A 23,384-nucleotide genomic window follows, 5' to 3' on the forward strand; every position below is an offset into this window, starting at 1 on the left:
AACTAACATATAACTAACGCTTGGAGAGAAGTGCTTTACTTTTGAGACAGAAAAGAGCTCCTCGCAAGGGCAGAGAAGACACACAGCCTAATTGAATCCACTTTATTTCTGAAGCAGAGATTATTCTCTCCACTTCCAGGCTGAGCTCTGGCTTTTATGGAGAAAGATTAGGGAAGCAGATCTGATCATTCAAAATCCCTGCCTCATCTGATCATTAATATCTGATCCACATTCTCTACAGGGTCACTTCTTAGTGTATCGGAAAGATACATTTGGTATTACATTTATTAAACACCCCCATGTGCAGGCACCTTACTTGCCTTCCTTTCTATAACCTTTAACACCCTATTGGATTGTTATTCTAACTCTCATGTTACAGAAGAGGAAATAGAGGCACAAGAAGTCATACCCCTGTGTGTAGGTCAAGAGCAGTGATTCAAACACTGGTTACAATCCTTCTGCTGTATGCTTCTTCCCCTAGCTTCACGTGATTTCAATGGGACATTTCTCTCTCTCTGAAATTTTGTGTAGCTCACCTGGATGAGGTCACAGAATCATCCTCTGAAAGATCTCTGAGCACTTAATTGGAGGCCAATGCTACATTCCTCATTTTGGCAACAATGTGGTCAAGGTGGAAAGGAATAAGTGCTTGGTCGGAGAGCTAGCAAATTCCATCAGAGAGACAGCTGTCCACCTTGGAGGGACATCACCCAAAGGCAGCCCACCACCAAGGTATCCGACTGAACCACAAGTTAGAGATGCATTTGCTGTCGCCCACAGACATATGGTTTCATATCACTTCCCACGGCCAAAATTATTTTTAAAATCTCTATGATTTGAAAGACTTGCACACTCCAACGTTTCAAATTTAGAAAAGAGTAAGATACAGAACTGTATCCTTCCTCACCACTTTGCCCACAGGCTCTCCAAGACAAAGATCATGAAGTACTGCCCCATCTAGAACCTGCTTGTCATCTATTTATAAGTCTGAATCCTGCCCTGAATGGACTTGGGAGTAAGCAGTGACTAATATTCCTGAAGAAGGAAGGGGTGTTGTCATCAGGAGGAAAGATGCACAGAATTTTTCTTTGGCCAAGAGAACCCTGAATGCTGATGCTTCCTTAGGAAGAAGCATGGCTAATTCCAAATACCTCAGAATTTTGGTTGTTGGTTTTCTGATATCTGTTGCTAAAAATTAATCAAATTCTTTCTAAAAATGGCAAGTTCATTTTCAACTCTTAATAAAGTGAAGTACGGCTGGTATTTGTTAGGTGTTGGTTACATTCCAGGCACTCAATAGGGCTCTACACGTGAGGCTCTACACCTCATTTCAACCTCAAGACTTTTCTATGAAGTAAGTACCATCAGTAACTCACTTAGAGGCAGGGAAGCTGAGGCTTAAACATGTATCTTGCCCAGCCAGCTGACAGGTAGCAGAGCCAGGCTCAAATGCAACCAGCCTACTCCAGAGCTTGCCCTACTAAATTTTATTGTATGATAAACAAACAAGAATCTTGGAAGGAGAATAAAGGCAGGAGAGAAAAAGATAAATCCACTTCTTGTTCCCTTTGCACATGACTAAGAGACAATTGCTAAAAAATTGCATTTGTGTTTTACATCATGAGCACCAAACTAATGAAAACCTTATGAATGTCATCTGTCATAAATCACTTCATAATCCTCTCTTCTTCCTCACTTTTTGGAGATCACAGTTTTTCTAAATGTTTAGGCTATGACCAACAAACAACTTCTGAAATGCATGACATTGAAGATTAAGATTTCCTGAAGAGTCCTAGGACATGAGGAAGTAAAGAGAATGTCAATGTATAGTGTTGGTTGTGGGCTATTTGAGGGTGGGGCAACCCTGTCTTGTTCATTTTTCCAACCTGGAGTGGTGAACTAGACTAGGTGATTGATCCTGTCTGATGTATTCTCCACTGAGTCCTCAGAGGACAGCTCCTGCCACAAAACAGATACTCACAAATATTTGTTGAGTGGATAAATTCACTTAGTTGAATGTAAAATGCATTAACTGTATAATATAGAAAAGACCCATGCAAGAAATAGGACAAATTATGCATTTCATTTCTATTACACCATGCCGTAATTACATGGTATATAGGTACACCTCCTTTGTTTTGATATGTGAAAGTAGCACAAAAGTAAGAAAGTCGGCTTCAAAACACTTACTGCAAAGAAGAGAAACATAAGAAATGGAGACACATAGAGTTGATGAATATTCCTAGGAAAAGTAATTTCAAAGATCCAATATAGAAATGATCCCAAGATATCATGGTTTTATTTTCATCAGTTGTTATATTTTGAGAGGAAAAGCTGGTTCTTCTAACTCCTATAGACCTGCTCCTGTCCCACTCACCAGGAAAAAATAAAACTAGAATGTTTCTTTGTATGGCTTTGTGACTGTCAGAGAGCTAAGGAAGAAATGTGATGAATTTTGACAGGGAATAATAATAATAACTTTAAAACTCCTTTATTTATTCTTTAGTACCCTCTCTGGAAAAGGGCACATATAGTAAGAATGGCATAAAATGACAAATATAATGGCACTGTAACTTCAAAGAGTACAAAATGTTAAAAATTTGATAACCATTGTAAACTAACCTCATAATTACATTTATATTGAAAATGTCATCACCTTTTACCTATATATTAAATATACGAAATCGATTTTTAAAGTGTTTAAAAACTGATTTCACACATATATTTCTTTCCTCTGACAGGTACAATTGTGCTATTTTGCTTTTACATTGCATGAAGTATTTCATTATATAAGCTAATTTCAAATAGTTAAACTAAAAGCATTAAATGATTTTTACGTTCACTTGTTAAATGTTCAAATATGGTCACATTAAAGGAAACAATTTTAGCTTTCAGCCATCTATTTGAAAATTTTAAGTCATCTTTTTTTTCCAGGCTGCAAAAGTGTATTACCAAATAAACTGACAAAACATCTCGACAACTAACAGAAACGTGCAATTTTAATGCCTTCTAATCTCACAAATCAATATGAGGTTTTTGTGCTTGTGCATGACCTTCTTCAAATTATCCTCCCATTTTGGCTGAATCAGAACGAGTGTGGGCTATTTGATAAAAAACCCTAAGTGTGTGAAATAAGAGCTCTCGCCTCTTCTGTCAGACTCCTCTTGACAGAAAGATGATAGAAGCATCACATCCCTGAGAGAGTAAATGCAAACTGACAAGAGATGAGCCTTTAGATGTTGAATATAATCTTGAATTGTGCTTGAAGTGTCTTATTATCTTGTCTTTTGATGTCTGAAGGGGTGGCTCATTGTTAGAAAAAGGAAAACCCTCACGTATCTTTGCTATCTTTAAAAATTGTTTGGCCTTTAACAACTGCTCTCCCAACGAATGTCCATTTCTCCTGACAATAAATATGGCAGGTCGTCGGCAAGTGACAAACAATTTACTTTACATGCCACACTTTTATGGGTTTTGAGAGCTCCTGTGGAAGTGTATTTTAAAAAGCCCAGAGAAATTAGCGGTATTACCAATGTTAAGTAGATTGGTGTCTGTGGGCATATACTGATGTGAAATTACTCGTCATGGTTATTTCCTGCTGCTTCTGGTTTTATATCTCACGGGTCCTAGATTCAAAATTCAAGTTCCTTATTTATCATGGACTAAAAATAGCCAGGGAAAATTAAAAGAGCAACCACGAAGTCTGATAGATTCCAGAATGCACTCATGCCAATCTCCAGGGCACATGGCACTACTCAGAACAGTATACAAACAAAAATCCTTTTCCTAAGTAGGATATGCAGATCAGCATTGAGCTTGCTGAATTTTGCCTTTTATCTCAGACCCTTCAGCACTTTTTAATTTCTGCCATCCTTCTGGGTACGCTTCACCCTTCATATCTACCATTTGTCTTGTGGGTTTAGTTTTAACTTAAAAGTTTAATGATGTTCCCAGTCAATAGGATTCCTTAGCAGCTAAATCACACTCATGCTAGCTTTCTGTCACCGAGCCAGATTTTGTGAAAGCTTTCAAGATCTTTTCTCAGACCTCTGTCACTCTAAGAATCCATAAGAATTCTCAGAAGGACCATAAACTGTTACAGGGTTCAGATTATTGCATCATTATAAAAACATATTGATACGCTACAAATGCCAAGATGGGTAGCTACCATCCTAGGCTAGTACAACCATCTCAATGCCATCAGCAATCTCCAATCTGACCAGTTTTTTGTTTTTTTAAGCAGGCAGCTGTAGACATTAATCCCTTTTAAAGCGATGCTTAGTTTTAACACTTTTCTGATTGCCTGCAGATTCCTATTGGATTGTTACGGAATTAGTATGAGCGTGGAATATAATAGGAGAAGTAAAGATCCCAAACTAAAGCAAAGAAATAGACCAGTATACCTGAAAATTTGAACAATTCCTTAGGTATCTCTTAAGAATAAAACTTGCCTTAATTTTAGAAGTCAGAATAAGATGAGCCAATCTACACCCAAAACAATGATGTACATTTCTTCCCAAAAGTGTGTGAAAGTTTTCCCTCATAATCAAGATGATCCCTATTCTGAATATTTACCCATGCGTACATAACAGTGCAGTATATAAATATAATTAAATGGAGCCATTAAAATGTTAGCTTTATTTGATATTCCTTTCATGCTTCTCATTTTGAAAACTGGATATTTCCTTTTGGACATATTTCTATTTTGCTAAAAGAAATTAGATATACTAAAGAAAAAAATGCAGGTTTGTAAAAGGGCATTTCACCCCACAGACCACTTCTGCGTCTATACATTTTTTAATACAGGAAAATGTGTTTTTCTATTCGATTTTTTATTTTCTTCTACCTTCAGTTGGTTTTGGCAAAAATTCACTCTGCAATAATAATTTTTCATGCTTTTTAAGTAGCTTCAAATGTTTGCATTTTTAAATCAAATTAATCCTTTAGCTCCTCTTCTACCTTAACAGTGATGTGCGATAACCCCAAACCATTAATTTATCGAAAAAAATCCTGCCATATTGATAGTAAAAGACAAATCACCACATATATGGCCATCAAGAACTGCAAAAGGAGATTAATTACACCACACTATTTTAACAGCAAATGTTTCAAAAATGATTTTTTTAAATCATATCAACCATCCATCCTATCTTGATATGTGTATATGTAAATGTATATTTAGGCACATGGAATTCTTACAGGAATGTGTAACCAAAATTATGCTTACTAACTCTTGCACCAATGCCTTTTACTTAAAAAAAGAAAAAGAAATGTTTATATTGTAATGTATGCATATCCCACAAGTAGACAAATATTTAAGTTCCCAAAATTTAGCATCTTCTCTAGCATGGGCAAGTTTTGTATGTTTTAAAAATGTATATCTATTCCATATAAATCAAACTGTGCAGAAAACCCCAAATCTCTTTACTGAATTAAACTGCACAATATCTAAGAAATCCTGTTGTCTCCTCTGCTCAGTGAATAGCAGCCTCAAAGAAGATACTGGAACTTGGATTAAGCCCAACTATGCCTGAAGCAATACTATAATATAACTAGTTGTCCTTTATTGGCAAGCTATTAATTTTATTACGTTTATCTGGAAACATTTTTTAAATATACATAGGAGAAGTATATTTAAGTGATGTATGGATAGAGTGAACTAAAAGCTTATTATTATAAATTAGACTTCTTTAATTTTATGATAGAGAAAATACATTCATACAACAAATTTAGCAAGACAATTTGAAGTGTCACATGAAGACAGGAGAAAATATGAACATACAGTAGACACACATGTTTTACATGGGTAGTGCTACATTTATTTACTGTGCATTCACAGTGCCTAAGAAAGAAAATACAGGAAAACAAAAATAAAGTATGAAAATGATAAGAAAATGGAAAATGTGCATTGTTATTTTAAAACACTATATTAATACTCATCTTTAAATATGGGTTTCTTGGCTTTCACAAACTTTTATCACAATTGTTTTTTTTTCCTCATTAATAAGATGAAATGAAAATAACATAAGATATTTGGAAAGTACACCAATCTGGAAAATATGATTATTTCACAGCAAAAGAAGAAATGCTCAGAAAACTACAAATACCAAACAATGTCTAGCAGGACAAATACATTCATTAAATTGTTGAATTGCTTCATGTCGGGTATAATTGGTACATGATGAGTGTCCTAAAAATATCTTAATATTCTACCTCATTCTCAGGATAAATTAACAGGTTTTATTTTAATTATTCACCATCTTAAGGAATGCAGGTTTCATTACAGAATCCCATTTTCAAATGGTCTTCAGCACGACAAACCTCTTAAGAATTTAGTATATGTAATGTATTTAGTTATGTAATGATGTTACTTAGTTTCTCTAATTGTAATCTGATCATTTTTCTCATATTTTCAAATAGGTTTGATGGCAGTACAGTCCTCTAATAAAAGGGACGCAGACTGTATTAGTTATGTTGTTCCAGGTAGCTAAGTTTTCAATGAAAATAAAAACCAGTATGTTCTTGCCACTCTAGGACCTTAAAAGCTCTTTGACTAAGAAAAGTTGGAGCATGGATTTTCTTTCAAATCCTCAGATGAAATACAGACATTCATCTAACATCTAGGATTTTTTTTAAGTATCAGTTAACAATTAAAAAGGAATGTTAGCAGCTAGTTAGCAGCTATGTGCCTTGACTAGGTAGTTTTTCAGAATGATTTCTGAACACTTACCCAAAAAGTTAATTTCCATTTCTCTGAGAATGACAAACTTTCTTCAACCAAAAGCGGTTCAGTGTTATTTTTTCCTGACCTCTGTGTTCGCATTAAAGACAGTCCATGTTTCATAGATCACAATATTGCCACAACATAGAGTGAGATGTCACCAAACTAGTGTGCCCTTGTTTCATATTTGTATGAAATCTGACTATTTTTCAGGTGGACTATCTTTTTTTTATATCAGTTATTTTTTTTTATTGGAGTATAGTTAATTTACAATGTTGTATTAGTTTCAAGTGTATAGCAAAGTGATTCAGTTACATATATATGTACATATATATATTATTTTTCAGATTATTTTCCATTATAGGTTATTACAAGATATTGAGTATAGTTCCCTGTGCTCTACAGTAGGTCCTTGCTGTTTATCTACTTTATATATAGTAGTGTGTATATGTTCATCCCAAGCTCCTAATTTATCTCCCCCCACCTCCCGCTATCCCCTTTGGTGACCATAAATTTGTTTTCTATGTCTGTGAGTCTATTTCTCTTTTGTAAATAAGTTCACTTGTATCATTTTTTTAGATACATTTTCTTCTGACTTTGAGAAGCAGAAGGTGGGAGTTTACATTTAAAATATTGAGTCAGGTCAACAGGCTTAATAAACACACCTCATCAGAAGCCCCCATATTGCCAAAGCCCAAATACTCCTTTATGAATGAATTTTAATATAAACATTACGTGAAGCTATTCCCAAAGAAAAGCCCAGTGTTGACAGATTTAGAACCTCATTCAGACTCATAGCATAAGGTATATGTGCAACTGTAAAATACCATCTCGAAACAAAGTATGCTCACCTATTTCCTTTTCAAAGAAAAGATACTGTAAATTTAAAAGGGAAAACATTTAAAAAGTAAGACTGAAATGGCTTTAATAAAAGGAAAGCTGAACAAAAACACCAGTGAAGTACAGAACCTAGGAAGACAACAAATGAGAAAATTCCAGAGCCACGTTGGCTGTTAAAGAGAAAACCCATCCACCCATCTGCTGGAGAATGGCAACTGTTACTATGAGCTTTCTCTAGCTATTTTTTAAAAATTTATTAACCTGACAGCAGGAAACTTTACACAGATTGCCCCCTGACAGGGTGCCAGTTTGGTATAAACACTTTGCTATCTTTTTCTTTAGCATAAGAAAATCAAGAAGCATGTGAAGTGGAGCCAGGTGCATATTTGGGCAAGCGTGCCGGCGCCTCTGACTGCCCCCGTTCCCAGGGAAGGCCCGGATAATCTGGAGCAGCCTCATGGCAGAACTGCATCCTCTACCCCTCCTCCTTCACATCTACTTTCTTTTTAATGTGTGAATGTCTGATGTATTATTAATCCCCAAACATAAACCAGCAAGGTTGCCAATCAAAGAAAATATCTGCTCTCTCACAAATTATCTGTTTACTGCCTAATAACCAGCAAAGTCCACTGCCAACAGTCACTTAACATCTCATTTTTGAAGTGGGGGAAAATATTTATTTGGTCAATTCTTGAAAAAGAATAATGCTCACTCTATCATTAAATCAGGTAATTGGGAAAGAAAGCAATCTACTTAAGGGCTGAGCCTTGGGAGCTTGAATCCGAAATGCACCTCTATTTATTAATTATGACATAAACTGAGCCGGACGAACTACAAAAACACTATGATGCCACATAACCTTTAAGTTAAAACATCCCAGATGATAAAAAGACTACAATGGGATCATTTTAAGGGATGATGGTACAGAGTAGTGTCATTTCTAATACTTTGTCTTCTTTCAGATTTTTTACAGCACCATTTAACAACAAGGACAACAAAATATAAGCATCCTAGCAATCAAAATGAAAGAAAAAGTGTAAATCTGTATCAGCATTCTGATTCACTAATGTGTTACCAGGTAGTAGCATCCTCAGACACTGCAATATAGAACTTTCTTCTCTATACAGAGGTCTAACCTGAGTACCCCAGGCATGGCAAAGAGATGGAAAAAGAAGGCAGTGAGAAAGTCCCCACTGAATCTTACGTCACGTATTGTGCACTTCCCTCCATCAAAGTGCCCCATAGAAATGAACACAGCTCAATGTAACGAACATGGTGTGAAGTCTGAACATCACTGCCATTTGATAAGAATTTACTTTTATTTCCAAGATTACACATTAATGCTATTTAAAGTGGATTTATTTATCAGTGCAGTATCTCAATGTTTTCTGGGAGTGGGGGACACTAAACTAAATTTGTCTAAACACACACACTGGACTTTTTAAAGAAATACCTTGGTGCAGTAGATTTTCTTAAATGTTAAGAAATGTCTCTAAATGTGCATTTCCCCCTCAGTAGTCAGAGAACAGCACCACAAGGGCTTGTTTGAAGCATCACAAGGGCTTGTATGAAACCATAATTGATTTTTGGCAAATATCTTATCATGCATCTCATTTACTTACACAAATACAGGTTTCTACTGGTTTCTTTCTTTTTTTTTTTTTTTAAATAACTGGTTTAGCCTCAAATCTATTACTCGGATTAGTTAGTTGATTTTAAAAGATGCTGTTTTAATGTTTCTCTGACAAAACACACTCTCTTCAGTGAAAAATATAGTATGCATTTTCAATGGCTATAATATTGAAACTTTAAAAGATCCAGAAACATGATTCATATTTTCAGTAAATCTATTTCTCTAGGGAATTTTCCTCATCAACTCCCAGCTAAAACCCTCTTGGGCTTAAGCCCCATTACTGATTACTTGGCCCCAGCATATTTTATCAGAATATTACAAATATGAAGACATTGAAAGATGTTTAAATAAAGTAATAAAGAGAGTGAGTGATGCTATAATGAAGGCCTCCACTTATGCACAGGCAAGAGGCAGGTTCACCACTGAGTGCAGTCCTTATAACACCCAACCAACGACCTCCACGCTGACCTGCAGAGACCACTGCCTCAAGGGGTGACAGACAATTTAGTCCTTTATCCTTTTGTCATTGGAAACGACTCCACTGCCGTAAATTCTAATCAAGTCAAACTGAATGGCAATTTAAAAAAAAAAATCTTCTAATACATGTTTCTATGAGAAAGATAACGGAAAGGGAAGAAAAAGAAAAACCCTACAGATACTGCATTTTCTAGCTAAGAATCACTGACCCAACTTTCAACCCTTTTGCAATAGTTCACAGATAAATGACGTTGAAAATACCCACCCTCACAGGTATCATTGCATGCAATTTCTTTTAACCCAGAGAAACACAGTATCATAAGAGAAAACCAACCACCAATTTTTATTTCAGGCACAAGGTTTATAAACGGTTTTTTGTTTGTTTGTTTATGTCTCAGCTCAAGGCTTTAGAGCTGTGTGCCCAGTTCCCGTGCAGTGTGGTACCACTAAGAAACTAACCCAGCCACCCAAGGTAGTTGGGACTTGAAGAAAAGCAATCATGAGGTTCAACTTGAAACAATAAAAATATTCCCAGGAGGAGGACTGTTAATAAATCATCTTTGGAATTTCAAATATATATGAGAGAAAATATTTAGTGCATGTTTTATACGATCTCACTTCTTCTGCTGAGACTGCATGGGAAAACTTTAGTACAGATATTTTTTCTAGGGATATATATTATTTTTATCCTTTCTGGGGCCATTTTCCTCACCAAGCTGTTGATGCTACCATTTGAATTTTAGCATCCAACTTGACTGAATGTGGAACACTGAATTCTTGATGGGCATAACTAAAACTGAAGTACCACATTGACACGAGTGCTATAAACGTCACTGGAGAAACACAGCAACCTCATCCCTTTGAGACTGTTTGCCAAAGGCCAGTTTTGAGAGTGGTTTCCGATATGTACATCACTCATCACATATTAAATGACCAGCCCTGCATGGTATCACTCATCTGATCACGCAGCTGAAACACAGGGAGACACAGAACCAGATTCTCTGATAATACCTCCCGACGTGCAAGTCTACTCTCCTCCATACTGTTTCCTACGGCTCAGAGCTTTGCATAATACAGTCAGGAACTGAAAAAGGAAGAGTTATTCCACAGGCTTTACAAGAATAAATAATGTACCACTTAATGATATCACAGAGAACGAGCTAACCACACATTTCTCAATGAAATGAGGATTCATCCCTCCTAAGTGTACTTTAGTTTCCATGGCTGTTCAAGTTAAGCAAAACATTACCTCTGATGTAATTACTTTATAAAACACAAGGGCCCTTTTCTGAACTTTCTCTTTAGGCTGGCATATGGCTTCTGGTTTCTTCTGTTATTCTGAGCTGCTCAGAACACTGAAACATTCTGCAGAGTGTGTTTCCCTTTGGATGCTGTAAAGTGCAGAGGTGCAATTTAAGGAGAAGCATAAAAAGGCCCAATGGTTCCTTTTTATTTGTTTATAAACAAATGGAATTTCCTTTGTTTATCCATAGAGGGCATCCGTATTAGCCTTCCTCCTCTAGTTTTGGGCTGAAGGTGCCATTCTGTGAGAGAAACAGACGTCCTCTGGACTGCTAATTTCAACAAGACACAAAAGGGGGACTACACTCCAAAGAAATCCATTTATACTGAAATTTCGTGTACAATAAAAAATGGAACTCTTCTTGTCTCCTCTCACTGGTAAATGTCTCTCCACAAAAGTAAACAGACCAAGATATACAAAAAAAATTTGTCTTAATCTGCTCCTTTCACTCCAGAAACTCAGTTTTCAAAAATACAATGAATATGCTGTAAGAGTGATGGTTTGAGAGAGTATGTTAGAAAAGCACTGTTTAGAGATAAACCTGGACGCTCTCAGTTATTCGTGAAGAATATAATTCTTCATTACCAAGTGAAGAGTATAATCACAAGTATATACGGAAACAAAAAACTTGAACATACGTCAAGTAAAATAATGATCCATTAAATTACCACCCATTAATTGTTGCCAAAGTTGGTAGTAAACTAGGTGCTTTCTAGTAAAATTCTGAGAATTATACTAGAAAGTTTTAGCCAGTTACATAGACTAGAGTTCCTAATGCTAAGTCCCAATAATATTAAAAGGTGAGAGCATAATAGAACCAGTAGCTAAGGAAACCTGAGAGACCAATGAGATAATAAATGGTAAGATTACTGTAAAATGAAATGGACAGAATAAATATTCAGTTAATTTTCCATCGATGAGAATGTCACAATAAAATCACAGCTTACTTTGCAAAAAAGAAAAAAAAAAGCATCCTTCTGGGCTGCTTTCTATTCTATCTTTCTCAAATTGTCTCCAATTTTTTTTCTTAAGTTTTCAAAACTGTTCATCTACTGATTTCTTTTAACCTAATAGGAAACTGGAAAATATTCACATTGTGTTTAAAAAGCACTCTAGAGACCAAATAAAAGTGAATAAACAAGAAATAGTAGATATAAGATGTAGATTTTGCTGGATTCTCTTGCACAAACTCAGAAGGTGAGTATTCCAAAGTAAAGATGAGTACCTTCTAAAACCTGCTAAGATTTCTAAACTACACTATGATTCCCGTAAAGATTCCACTTAAGATATATTTTCAAAGAACTTTTAATTCAAATTTCTTTGACCCGCCCCCAACCTTGGATTTTTTTAAGCTTATTTCTCTACACATGCCAATCAGTAAGAGGTGACATAACAAACCTATGATAATTTTCAACCTTGGAAAATCTAAACAAATGTTGAGAAGCCAAATTAATTATCCTTCTATTGGTTTATTTGAAAAAAAAAACCAACAACAACAAGTTGAGGTTTTAAGTCAAAGTCTACAAAAAGCATTTACTTTTAAAAAATGCAAGCAAAGTTTAGGAACACATAATCCATTATCTTCAGTTATGTTGAATTCACAATTGATTACTTTTTAAAAGTCAGAGTGCTTAGTATTAGTATATTCAACATCAAAGAGGCTGGAGCATGGCTTCTGCCTTCCTGCAATTTACAGTTTTATCTGCCTTCTCTCACTAACCCCTTGAAATGAAATGAGTGTTTTAGGACATAACTCTTCTTACACAGATAAAAACTCAGACTACAACAAAATATTTCTTTAAAGTAAAAATACTAAAACCTTAATGCCTAGGTATGGAAAATTTATGTCAGAAGTGGAATTGCCGCTTTTGCAAGAAAGGGTCATATGAAAAAATTTCTTGAAACTGGCATCTCCTATACTCTTAACTACAAAACAGTATTTTCCCAACAGAAAATTTGATACAGAAAGTTTCTCTGCAATACTCCTCTAGTGTTTGACTGAGTATTTAAAATCAGAGGAACACTCCTGTGTTGAAGCTGGCCTAGAGTTGCCAAACTAAGCTGCATTTTTCTATAGTTATTTTTTAAGCTCATGTTTTTAACTGAATTAATGACTTTCTTAATAAAGGAGTCTATTCCATGATGTTGTGTTTCTTTACAGTTCAGGCACTTGACAGCTTTTAACCTGTTCTCTGCCTGATCAATACATATATATCTCTGAGGTATATATATCAGGTTAGTATATATATGTATGAACAGGTTAGTATGTGTTATATATGTGTATAGATAATATATATTTAGTGTCAGAAGTATATAAACACTTGGAAATAATTAAAAGCAAGTGTTTCAGGAACAACTGTTCTGAAAACCTAATGTCACTCTATCCCATAAAGTGCCTTCCCAGCAGAGACATCTATCACCATCCATCACTCAGTCACGCGCCTCAACACAGCCTGCTCCCCTTTCTGATTAGAGATCACAGTTGCTTGAGTTGGCTTACAGAGTGTCATCTGTTTGAATGACAGATGTCTTTGCTGGAGTGGCACTCTGTTTGTTCTTGTTTACGAAACGAAGATTTCTAAAAAGGTTCTGGGCTGCCTCTACATTAGGATGAGGCTATAAACCTCTGTTAAAGGAGAGCGGCCGAGGCGAGGGATGCCAAGGACCTATTTTCTTCCCTCATCACCCTTTTAAAAGAAGAGATGTTCATTCTAATTGTGATCACAAAATGTTATGTCTTTGTGCCCTTCCCGTAGCCACCTTTGTTTACCTGGCAGAGAATGACCGGTATTGATACTTTTCAGTTCCCCTCTCTGGTCTTTTGACTACAGATAATAACTCTTTACTCTCCTTCCCCTTAACAAAAGGCTGCGAAGCAACCCGAAACCGAGTCGATATTTATTCAATAAACGTTAACCAATTCTCACAATGGAACTGATTTCCTGACGATGATTCTCCTCTTCTTTTTTTCCCCATGATCTCTAGCCCGGGGACGCTAGCAATATCTGACCAGTGCAAAGGGGCAGGAGGAAGTTCCTGGTTGGGAAAAGTTTGGAGGACACCCTCCCAGCCAGCTGGCTTCATCAGCTGGGGTGGTTCAGCCCCTCCAAGATGCCAAGGTCCTCTTTGGTACTTAGAAGAAAATTGAATGAACAACAGGAAAAAAAAAAAAAGAGGAGGGGGTGAGGGCGTGGATGGCTCTTCCGGACATCATGGTAGGAGTGAAATGAAAGACCTAGACAGACTTACCGAAGAGCTTGCTGGGAGTGTCCTCGCTGTCATTTGATCCCACGGGCGCAAGCAGGGGCTCATTCAGCTCGCTGTCTGAAGTAGCAGCCTTGTCCTCACCTCCCAACTCCGCATTCATCTCACTCCGCACTGACAGCAAGGGCTTACTGACTTGTCCAGCTATCATTGGATCCTAGGATGGGGGAAAAGAGTGAAGGAGAGGAAAAAAAAAAGTGGCTGCTTGAGTGTGTGCGTGTCCTCTGTCTCCCTCTCCTCTTCTCTCTCTCTTCCACACACAGACTCTCCCTCTCTCCCCTCTCTCTTATCTCTGACTGCTCCCGCTGTTATTGCTGGCTGCAGTCAAGTGAAGAGCTATTACAGATCCGAGTTCTCCATTCCTCCCCACCCTATTAAAGCTCAACTAGCATGAGAAAGATGCAGGAGGCTTCTGAGGAAAAAAAGAGAGAGAGAGAGAGAGAAAAGAAAAAACTTCTTTGAAAGCAACCTAACCAACACAGCTTTAATTGTGGGATGTGCTTTTGTGCAAATGTTTTTACACCTTGTGCTGTCTTGAATGCAAGAAGAGAGGAAAAAAAAAAGAAAGTGCGGGGTTTGTACTTCGGCAACAGACTCAAAAGGAAGGAGCATCCTAGGGAGGACCCAAGGGCTATTTTAGGAAGCCCTCTCCCTGGGGGAGAAGCAATTAAACCCTATCCCGAGAGCAGAAAAAAGAGACAGGGAGAAAAGAGTCGTCCAAAGGCTTTCAGTGGAATGAAAGAGATTTCTTATGTAAATTCTAGCAGCACCCTTAGAAGTTGACTTCACTGGTCCCAGATTTGGGACTGCAGCTGACCCCAAATCAAATGAACATTTGAAAGCAAACAATAAAAGAGATGAAAATTGGTTTACAGTTTTTGAAAGGAATTGGAAAAATACTTACAAACTCTGTTCAATAATTCGGATACCTAGAGCATCCTATGCCCAGAGCATTAAAGAAAAAGAAGTCAAAGATCACCTCCGAAAAGGCAAACTTTACCCCCCAATAATTTAAATCTGCTTTATCTTCAGCTCGTTAGGAGGGCATTTTAGGATCAGCAATATTTTTCCAAGGGCAGCTTTCTATTCCATTTGCAAACTAAGACGCATGCTATTGCGGTGGCACAGGTATCAGAGGCAGAAGGGAGAGAAAAGCCGGAAGTGCCCCTTTTGCGTGTTCTGGGAGCTATTTATTGCCAAGTTCATGCTTAAATGGCTCCTGAGCAGGAGACAGGTGACCAGCGCAGGGGCAGGTAGGGCCGCATGCTGTCTTGTCCCATCATTACATTGGTTGTGGTAAGCCTGGGGTTATTTTTTTTTTAATGTATTCATGCCTGAAAAGTGAATTTGATATGACACATGATAATCTATGAAAATGTTAATCAATACAAATAGTTTAAGCTGTCATCAAATTCACTTCTTTAGTCAATACTCATACCACGGAAAACAATGTCACTGTCACCAGGGCTTAATTTGCACAGCACTTAAATATTGGACTCTGTGCATCAATGCACTTCTTCTTCAAATACTGTAGGTAAACACATTTTCTCCCTATTTAAGTCTGAAGCACTCAGCACGCATTTAGCTGAGCCAAATCCTCCCTTTTGAATACCTTGATAGGTCCACTGGAGGGCAAAATTAATACTTAATTGAATCTCACAGTCATCAAAATAATCAATACTTTTTTATTATTTATTCTTTACAGTCTGTTGACTGTTTCAAACCTCTGAGGGAATGGTGGAAAGGATTCATGGCTTTGAAACACTGTCATTTAACAAGGTAATTTTCAGTGGGGCATTAGGGGTTGTGAAACATATAATAAAACAAAAATGGTGGCTTATAATAGGAAGAAAGAAAAGAATTATATTTCTGCCATCTAACAAAACAGGATAAATAAAAAGCAAGTGCAGAGAGAGAGAGCAAGAAAGGAGGGGGACGAGGGATGGAGGAAGACTGGCTTTTGAAGGGTTTTATCATATCAAGAGCAGAGCCGAGCTTTCATAATGCTGACATTTCTCATCCTGACAATCCTAAACAAGTAGAAAGGATGAGATCGCAGATATCATCTTTCATCACATTCTCCAGCTTAAGAACCAACATGACAGCTTCTCTCCCCTTTACACTGTTAATTACTAAATAAAATACTACTCTCTGTCAGCATCAGATTATTGCAGATAGCAACCACAAACATTTCTCCATTGTCTCCCCCACTCGGAAACGGTTGAGCCCTACCTTGAACTCTTTAGAGAATAAATTAGGCTTGTCTCACTGTAGTGTAAATATTTGAAATGTAATCAATGTCATCAATACGGTCGATTCACAGTATTGTCAGCCTAAATTTGCTGGTGATAGATTAGCATTTCATTTACTGTGTTTGGAGGTGGAGGTTTGGAGCGCTTGAAAATGGGGGGTTGGGGGGAGGAGAATGGGGCAGGCAGAGGGGAAAGGAGACACAAAAGTCTCCAAATTTCCCCCAATTTCTTTCCTATGTATCTAAGAAAGACCACGTGTTTGGAGTCTTCTGATTCGGTAAGCAGAGCAGAGTGAGGTAGAAAAGGAAACATTGCCTTACCTCATAGCTTCACATGAAGGAAAGGGACCAGGTTTAAATTCTAGTGCATTTATTTTACTTTATAAAAGGTTGAGTCCGCAATCTCTCTGATCTAAAGGAGCGGGTGTGACTCATGCCTTTAAGACACCCAGTCTCTGTGGCCACACTGCTCATGGGAGCATTTTTGAAGATGGTGTTAATGGTAGACTTGTGTTTACAATGACATTCACTACCCTCGTGATAAGCCAAACACGGTTATGCATGTATCAGTGAGTACCTGGGCAGACTTAAGAAAAGGATATTCTATTCCTGCTTTATTTGTGAATGGTCAAACTGAATCCCGAATCCCACAGAGGAGCTGAAATGCAGCTGCTAAGTTCAAGTGCACTTAAATCTTTTAAGATGTTCAGTCTGGCTGATGTGTGCAAAGCATGTACTGGCAGATGGCGTATACTCACTGACCATTAGCTCTTCTTCTTTAAATTACTTTTAGGTACCCTCATCCACAGCTAGGTTCCCAACTAGTGCCTCTCAGTGACCTGAGCTTTGAAAATTCAGGAGTTTGTCATCCAAGTACTCATCTGATTTTCATCCTACAAAATGCTCTACATTTTCCCATGATGCAGCTGTAGGCCACATATATATGTGCATGACATGGTTAAAGAGCAAAGCCCCAGAGAGGCAGAGAGCAGACAGCTTTTAAGCACAGCTATAGCCACTGGGGGGGTCCATTTGAAACTGCGTCACAAGGAGTAACCCCTGAACACAGTCTTATAAGCGACTGAGGTGGGCGTACCTCTTTCAAGCAGCACTTGGCTTGGAAGTTGTTTTCTCCCTGCCAAACGTGATGTCAGTCTGTGAAATCCTTTCTCCCAGAGTAAGGAAAGGATTTCCAACGTGCACCGACGTGGGTGCTTGCAGGAATGTCAGAGAGCTACAACTTTCACATGTACAAGGATTGCTGCAGCAGCAGATAGGAACAGAAAGAGCTAGTGCAGGCAAAAAAATAGTGGGTGAAGACTTCTTACTTGGAAATCTGAAATTGTCACAACTAGAGTGGTAGAAGTTGGGACTTCTCTGCAGTTTGTTCATTGGCCCTGACTGAAGAAAGGGACTTGTCCAAGATGGAACAGTGTCAAGTATAAGCAATAGGAGATGCATGTGCCAATACAGGAATTCACAAGGGTCATAAGAGACCCAAGAAGCCAGACAGTAAAAAAAGAAGAAATAAGAGATGTAGATTCCATTAGCAAAATCTCAAAAATTTTCACCATGTCCTACAATGAAAGGACTGCAGTCAGCATCAGACCACACAGCAATTATTTAAACCTCCTTTGTGCATTGTTAAAAAATAAAAATAGATTGCATGTATTGAATGCCTTTACCAAATAGGCACCTCAGATATACTTAATGTCACTCAAAGTATGCAAGGTATTAACCCCATTTTAGGGAAAAAGGACTGAGACTCAGAGAGCTTAGGTGACTTACCCCACAGCTAATAAGTGGTGAGGCTGTATTTTGAACCCCAGTAGATTTCATTTCCAAGGATCAGCAGCTTTTTATACAGCACCCTCTACTGCGTGAAAATAACCGAGGCTCATGGACTAGGTAACCCATGGGGTTTCCCAGAACTTGAATTATGGACTGGGAAGGGTGTTAAACCCTGGATAACCAATTCCCACAGTATGCTGTGTATACTATCTTCTTCTCTTCAGACTCTAGAAAAAAAACACCTCTCTGTCTGACGCTGCTTAGGTAAAATCCATGGGGTGACAGGGAATGGTAGAGAGGACATCAGACAGTGTCACACTCTACATAATCTTAGCAATCACTTAACCACTCTCACCCACGGTTTTCTCATCTGGAAAATGAAAGGGTCAAAATAAAACAGTATTTTCCAAAGTGCATTCCACAGAACACTTGTCCTAAAAGAGATTCTACAATAAAGGATTTTTGTAATCATACCCACGTGGAAAACACAGCAGAAAAGTCTACCAGGAAAGAAATCAATTCAACTCTGCCTAAGGTAGCACTTCCCACAATTATCTGACCATGGAAGACCTTTTCCTTAGTCTTCAGTATATTATCTAACAGATCTCGTGCTTCTTGAAACATTTTAGACTGTGCCTGCTTAGATTACAGCTAACGTAAATTACAGTTCTAATTTTTAACTATTCTATAATAATAGGCTAGACGCCTTCAACAAGTACGTATCTGTCTAGTGCTTCTTACATTCTTTTACCTAATTAATATTCCTTACCATTTATTCATATACAGTTATACACAGCTTAGTATATACTAACTGTAAATACTCTTTGTGTGCTAATTTCTGATACTCTTTAATTCTTAAATAAGGATGTCCCCATGTATTTCTGTTGTAAAACCTTTACTTGAAGAGCAGATATAGGGCACTGTGCAAAGGAAAGAATTTGACTTGGGCTTTCAACAGGCTGTTAAAAATAATACCAGATAAACAAAGATATAATTCAGCTAAAGGCCTTCAATAATTTAACCAACAGAGTTTTTGTAAGCATAATCATTCTCATTTTATAGTAAGGGAAACTAAAGATAGGGAGATTATTATTAACTCAGCAAAACATCCGTGTCCAGTGGCAGCCACGCGATGGAAATACCCTCGCCCCTCTAAACTGAGCTTGAACTCAGTCCAGCATATTTTTATGTACATACAAACCAACTATGAAGCAGGCAATCAGAACAGCTTTGAGGAAAATATTTATAAGATAGGCAGGCAGGCAGGCTTCAAAAATCCAAGGGAACAATTCATTTGGTCACAAAGCGCCAGAGTAGGGCAAAGTTGCACTCAACAGATCTATTTCTAGAACTCGATAGAAAAATTATATCCATTATAAAGAAGAAAAAGTATATTGGGTTTCCCTCCCCCCACCCTTAAAATGCTACATTTCAATTTAGGAATCAGCAGAACAAATTACCTACAGACAATTTAAGGTGCAAAGACGGCATCACATTTTGTATTTAATTTCTCCCACTGAGAAGTAAAAATCAAAATCATAAATGAATGAAGAGGAAGAAAGTTGACCTTAGCGGGTCTGGGGAAAAGGAAACTTCAAGTGTGGATTCTGTTACCTTAGCCATGGAAAGAAAAAACAATTTTTCTCTTTCTTTAACCAATTACCAAATATTATTAAGGTTAATGAAGTCAGTTCTCAATATGAAATTTAATGTACCAAAGAATGTTTTCCCCCAAAAGTTACAAAGAATTTCTAATTTTTCTAAGTATTATGCAATACTTCCTCCTTCCATTAATAAGTTTTAAAAAGATATTCTATTTGACTTTTGGAAATAAGCCCATAGTTTATTTTTATGTTTTTCTTTATATGTGTACATATTTTTCTTTATATGTATATGTATAATATAGTTGAAAATTCTGAAAATTAATGATCACAAGACATTAAAAACACCATAAATTTACCCACCACTGATAATTTTATTTTAAATGTCACTTCCTAGACTGCAAACAAAAACTGTTCTGAGAAAAGCTGGAAATCCCACATTTTTAGCAAATACTCAACAGACAAAAAATTGCATTACAATAAATTTAATTACAAAACTCAAACGTATACCCTTGATAATCCCACAATAGATTTTCACAGCAACATGCTGATCCCAACCTACGTTGCCTACTTCAACCCAGTACTCACAACTGTTTTTTCTTTCTCATCTCTCCACTTTTAGTTAGTGTGGCCAACATTTTATTTAACCCAACCCAAAATAAAGAAGATGAATATTTGTGAAAATCAAGCAGGGCATTCAAAACTCAAAATAAATGCTGGGTTTCAAGAGTGAAGTAGTGAAGTACTGAGGAAACTTCAGGAGACTTCATGGATACCCCCTGATTTAGCATCTGCATGACTGGCGGTGAATCACCATCTCTTTCTTCTTGGATTCTGTACCAACATGGCTTTACGTATCTCAAGGGAAAAATATGAGACCTGAGTGAGGTCATGTACAGATACTGCATGTGAATATGTTTTGAAAGGTAGAAAGTGTTACACAGAGAGACCATTTTCACCACACCTCTTCCCTCATTAAGGCCTCCAATGGACTGTGAGTTGTTTTTCTTTCCACGCCTTCAGATTGGACCAGAAGTGTACACTACAGTGGATGCTGCAATGTGCTACCTAGATCCCTGCTTTAGCACCAAGGCACTCATTTCCCAGCTGCCCAGAATGCTGGCTAAGGATGGCTCACCCCTGAGTCCTTCCCAGGAGCTGCCTTTTCCAAGGTCATGTCCCTTCCTTAAGGGCAGCCTAGATTCTGTCTTATGGCCTTCAAAGACCAAAATACTTAACTCTCTGCCCCTTTACAGAAAAGGTTTTCAGACCCCTGAGGTCTACCCTGGGCTCGGTCAGCTGCCTTAAACAGTATTCATGCTCCAGGGCTGGTGTTTAATCAGAAAGTCCCTACTCCAGGCTTGGCCACCACAAATTCCACAGCTACCTCTGTTCACTGTCCCCACTCCCTCACTCTACATTTTGCTAATTAGTACAGTTTATATTAATTTTGAGTGAAATTGTTGATCAGCATTAATGGAGGTTAGAAATGAGTTCTCACTTGGTTAAATTAGTCATATTCAAGATATATGTATTGGCTAAAATATTTTGGAGACGTTCTCCACCCTTGAGTGGAACCAGAGAATATTAAAAATCCAGAAAGTCCTGTTGCTTATGCTCTTGGGGCTAGTGGCCTAAGGTTTGACCCCCAAACTGTCCCATGTCCAATCTTTGGGTCAGAGAGTTCTAGTTGCCTAATGCTGACCGTGAAGGAAACTCATCTTGCTTCTAGAATCTTGCCACACCTACTTTAATGAACCTTCCATACCAGATGTGCTCTGTTCACCCAAAACGACAAACAGCTATGACTTTATCAAGTATACAAACAGGTTGAACAAACTATTTGGGGATGATTAATAATTTGGGGGATAATAATATTTGGGGATATTTAATAACTATGTTATGTATGGCAACTTTTGGTCTCAGAGCTTGATTTCATTATAAGCAGGTAGGAAGGCTTTGGGGATGTAGCAAGGCCTCCCCCATCTCAAATCATTACTGACTGCCATCAACCACTAAAGAACCCAGTAATTGTGCAAATAAAATCTGGCTTAGGCCACTGCAACATAACCCACTACACTGGGTGATGACCCACGGTGTCTTAGAGAGCAGGCATGGTCATTTACAGAGTGAAATAGAGTCCAGAACCCCTGTTCAGAAGATGCCTTGGGCAACTTACACTATTGCCTTCATCAATCCCCAACATTTTATCTAGGGGATAGTTAGTTAAGATGAATGCCCAGAACCATCTTGGAAGGATAAAATAAGATTGCAGGGCTTCCCTGGTGGCGCAGTGGTTGAGAGTCCGTCTGCGGATGCGGGGGACACGGGTTCGTGCCCCAGTCTGGGAGGATCCCACGTGCCGCGGAGCGGCTGGGCCCGTGAGCCATGGCCGCTGAGCCTGCGCGTCCGGAGCCTGTGCTCCGCAACGGGAGAGGCCACGACAGTGAGAGGCCCGCGTACCGAAAAAAAAAAAAAAAGATTGCAAAATATCTGGCCTTCCCTGGTGGCGCAGGGGTTAAGGGTCCCCCTGCCGATGCAGGGGACATGGGTTCGAGCCCGGGTCCGGGAAGATCCCACATGCCGCGGAGCACCTAAGCCCATGCGCCGCAACTACTGAGTCTGCGTTCTAGAGCCCACAAGCCACAACTGCTAAAGCCTGCATGCCTGGAGCCCCTGCTTTGCAACAAGGGAGGCCACCGCAATGAGAAGTCCGCGCACCACAATGAGGAGTGGCCCCCACTCACTGCAACTAGAGAAGGCCCATGCGCAGCAGCAAAGACCCAACACAGCCAAAAGTAAATAAATTAATTTAATTAATTAAGAAAAAGATTGCAAAATATCTGATTTGCTTTGGTGTCAGAGGATGGTATTTCATTTTGTACACATGGGCACAGTTTAAGAGCCTCTTGTCTTTTTGTTGAGGTTTGTTGAACTTCAGTTAAGCATACAATCTCCTTCTCCCGTCACTTGCTATAGAAAGAGTTTCTATCTTTCTCCAAGTCCCACCATGAGTGCCACATCCTCTTAACTCTGATAATGGTCTACAGACAACTCCAGTTAAAGATTAGAGCATCAGACACAGCTGTATTTAAACGCAAACAAGCAAATAAATAAGCAAAACATAAGATGAAATAACAACATAATCAATCAAACAGTAGTCAGCGAGTTCTGGACTTCTACAAAGAATCTAGTGTACAGATAGACACACATCATCTAGCTCATCACCTTGTACCTCTATAGCTCCTTTGCCCCCAAGAGGTTAAAATGACTGTATGCGTGATGCTTCACATATACTTATCTGGGAAGATAGGGAGACACTGATATTGACAACCTAATAGCACCATCAATTCAATTTCCTGCTGCCTTTGTGAAAAAGCATCAATAAGAGTTCAATCCAGGCTCATCTAGATCTGGTCTTTTGGTAATGGGGTTATACAGCAGTATCGACATTGCATACATATACCCTATATTCATACATTCTTTATAATCTGACGGCTTCA

The 23,384-nt window shown here is 38.1% G+C and overlaps 1 protein-coding gene across 2 annotated transcripts in view; it reads right to left on the reverse strand.

The window, feature by feature from the left end:
• POU6F2 (POU class 6 homeobox 2) overlaps positions 1-23,384 on the reverse strand; it is a 450,704-nt gene that overhangs the window by 347,308 nt on the left and 80,012 nt on the right. Inside the window, exon 2 of one of the 2 annotated variants that reach the window (XM_067745520.1) lies at positions 14,224-14,395. In XM_067745520.1, coding sequence (XP_067601621.1) covers positions 14,224-14,395 — 172 coding nt within the window. Of the gene's footprint in view, positions 1-14,223; positions 14,396-23,384 lie in introns of those variants that run through there. The other variant, XM_067745521.1, reaches the window with a different exon arrangement.

Source organism: Pseudorca crassidens, chromosome 8 (genome assembly GCF_039906515.1).
Source record: "Pseudorca crassidens isolate mPseCra1 chromosome 8, mPseCra1.hap1, whole genome shotgun sequence".
Lineage (NCBI taxonomy): Eukaryota > Metazoa > Chordata > Mammalia > Artiodactyla > Delphinidae > Pseudorca > Pseudorca crassidens.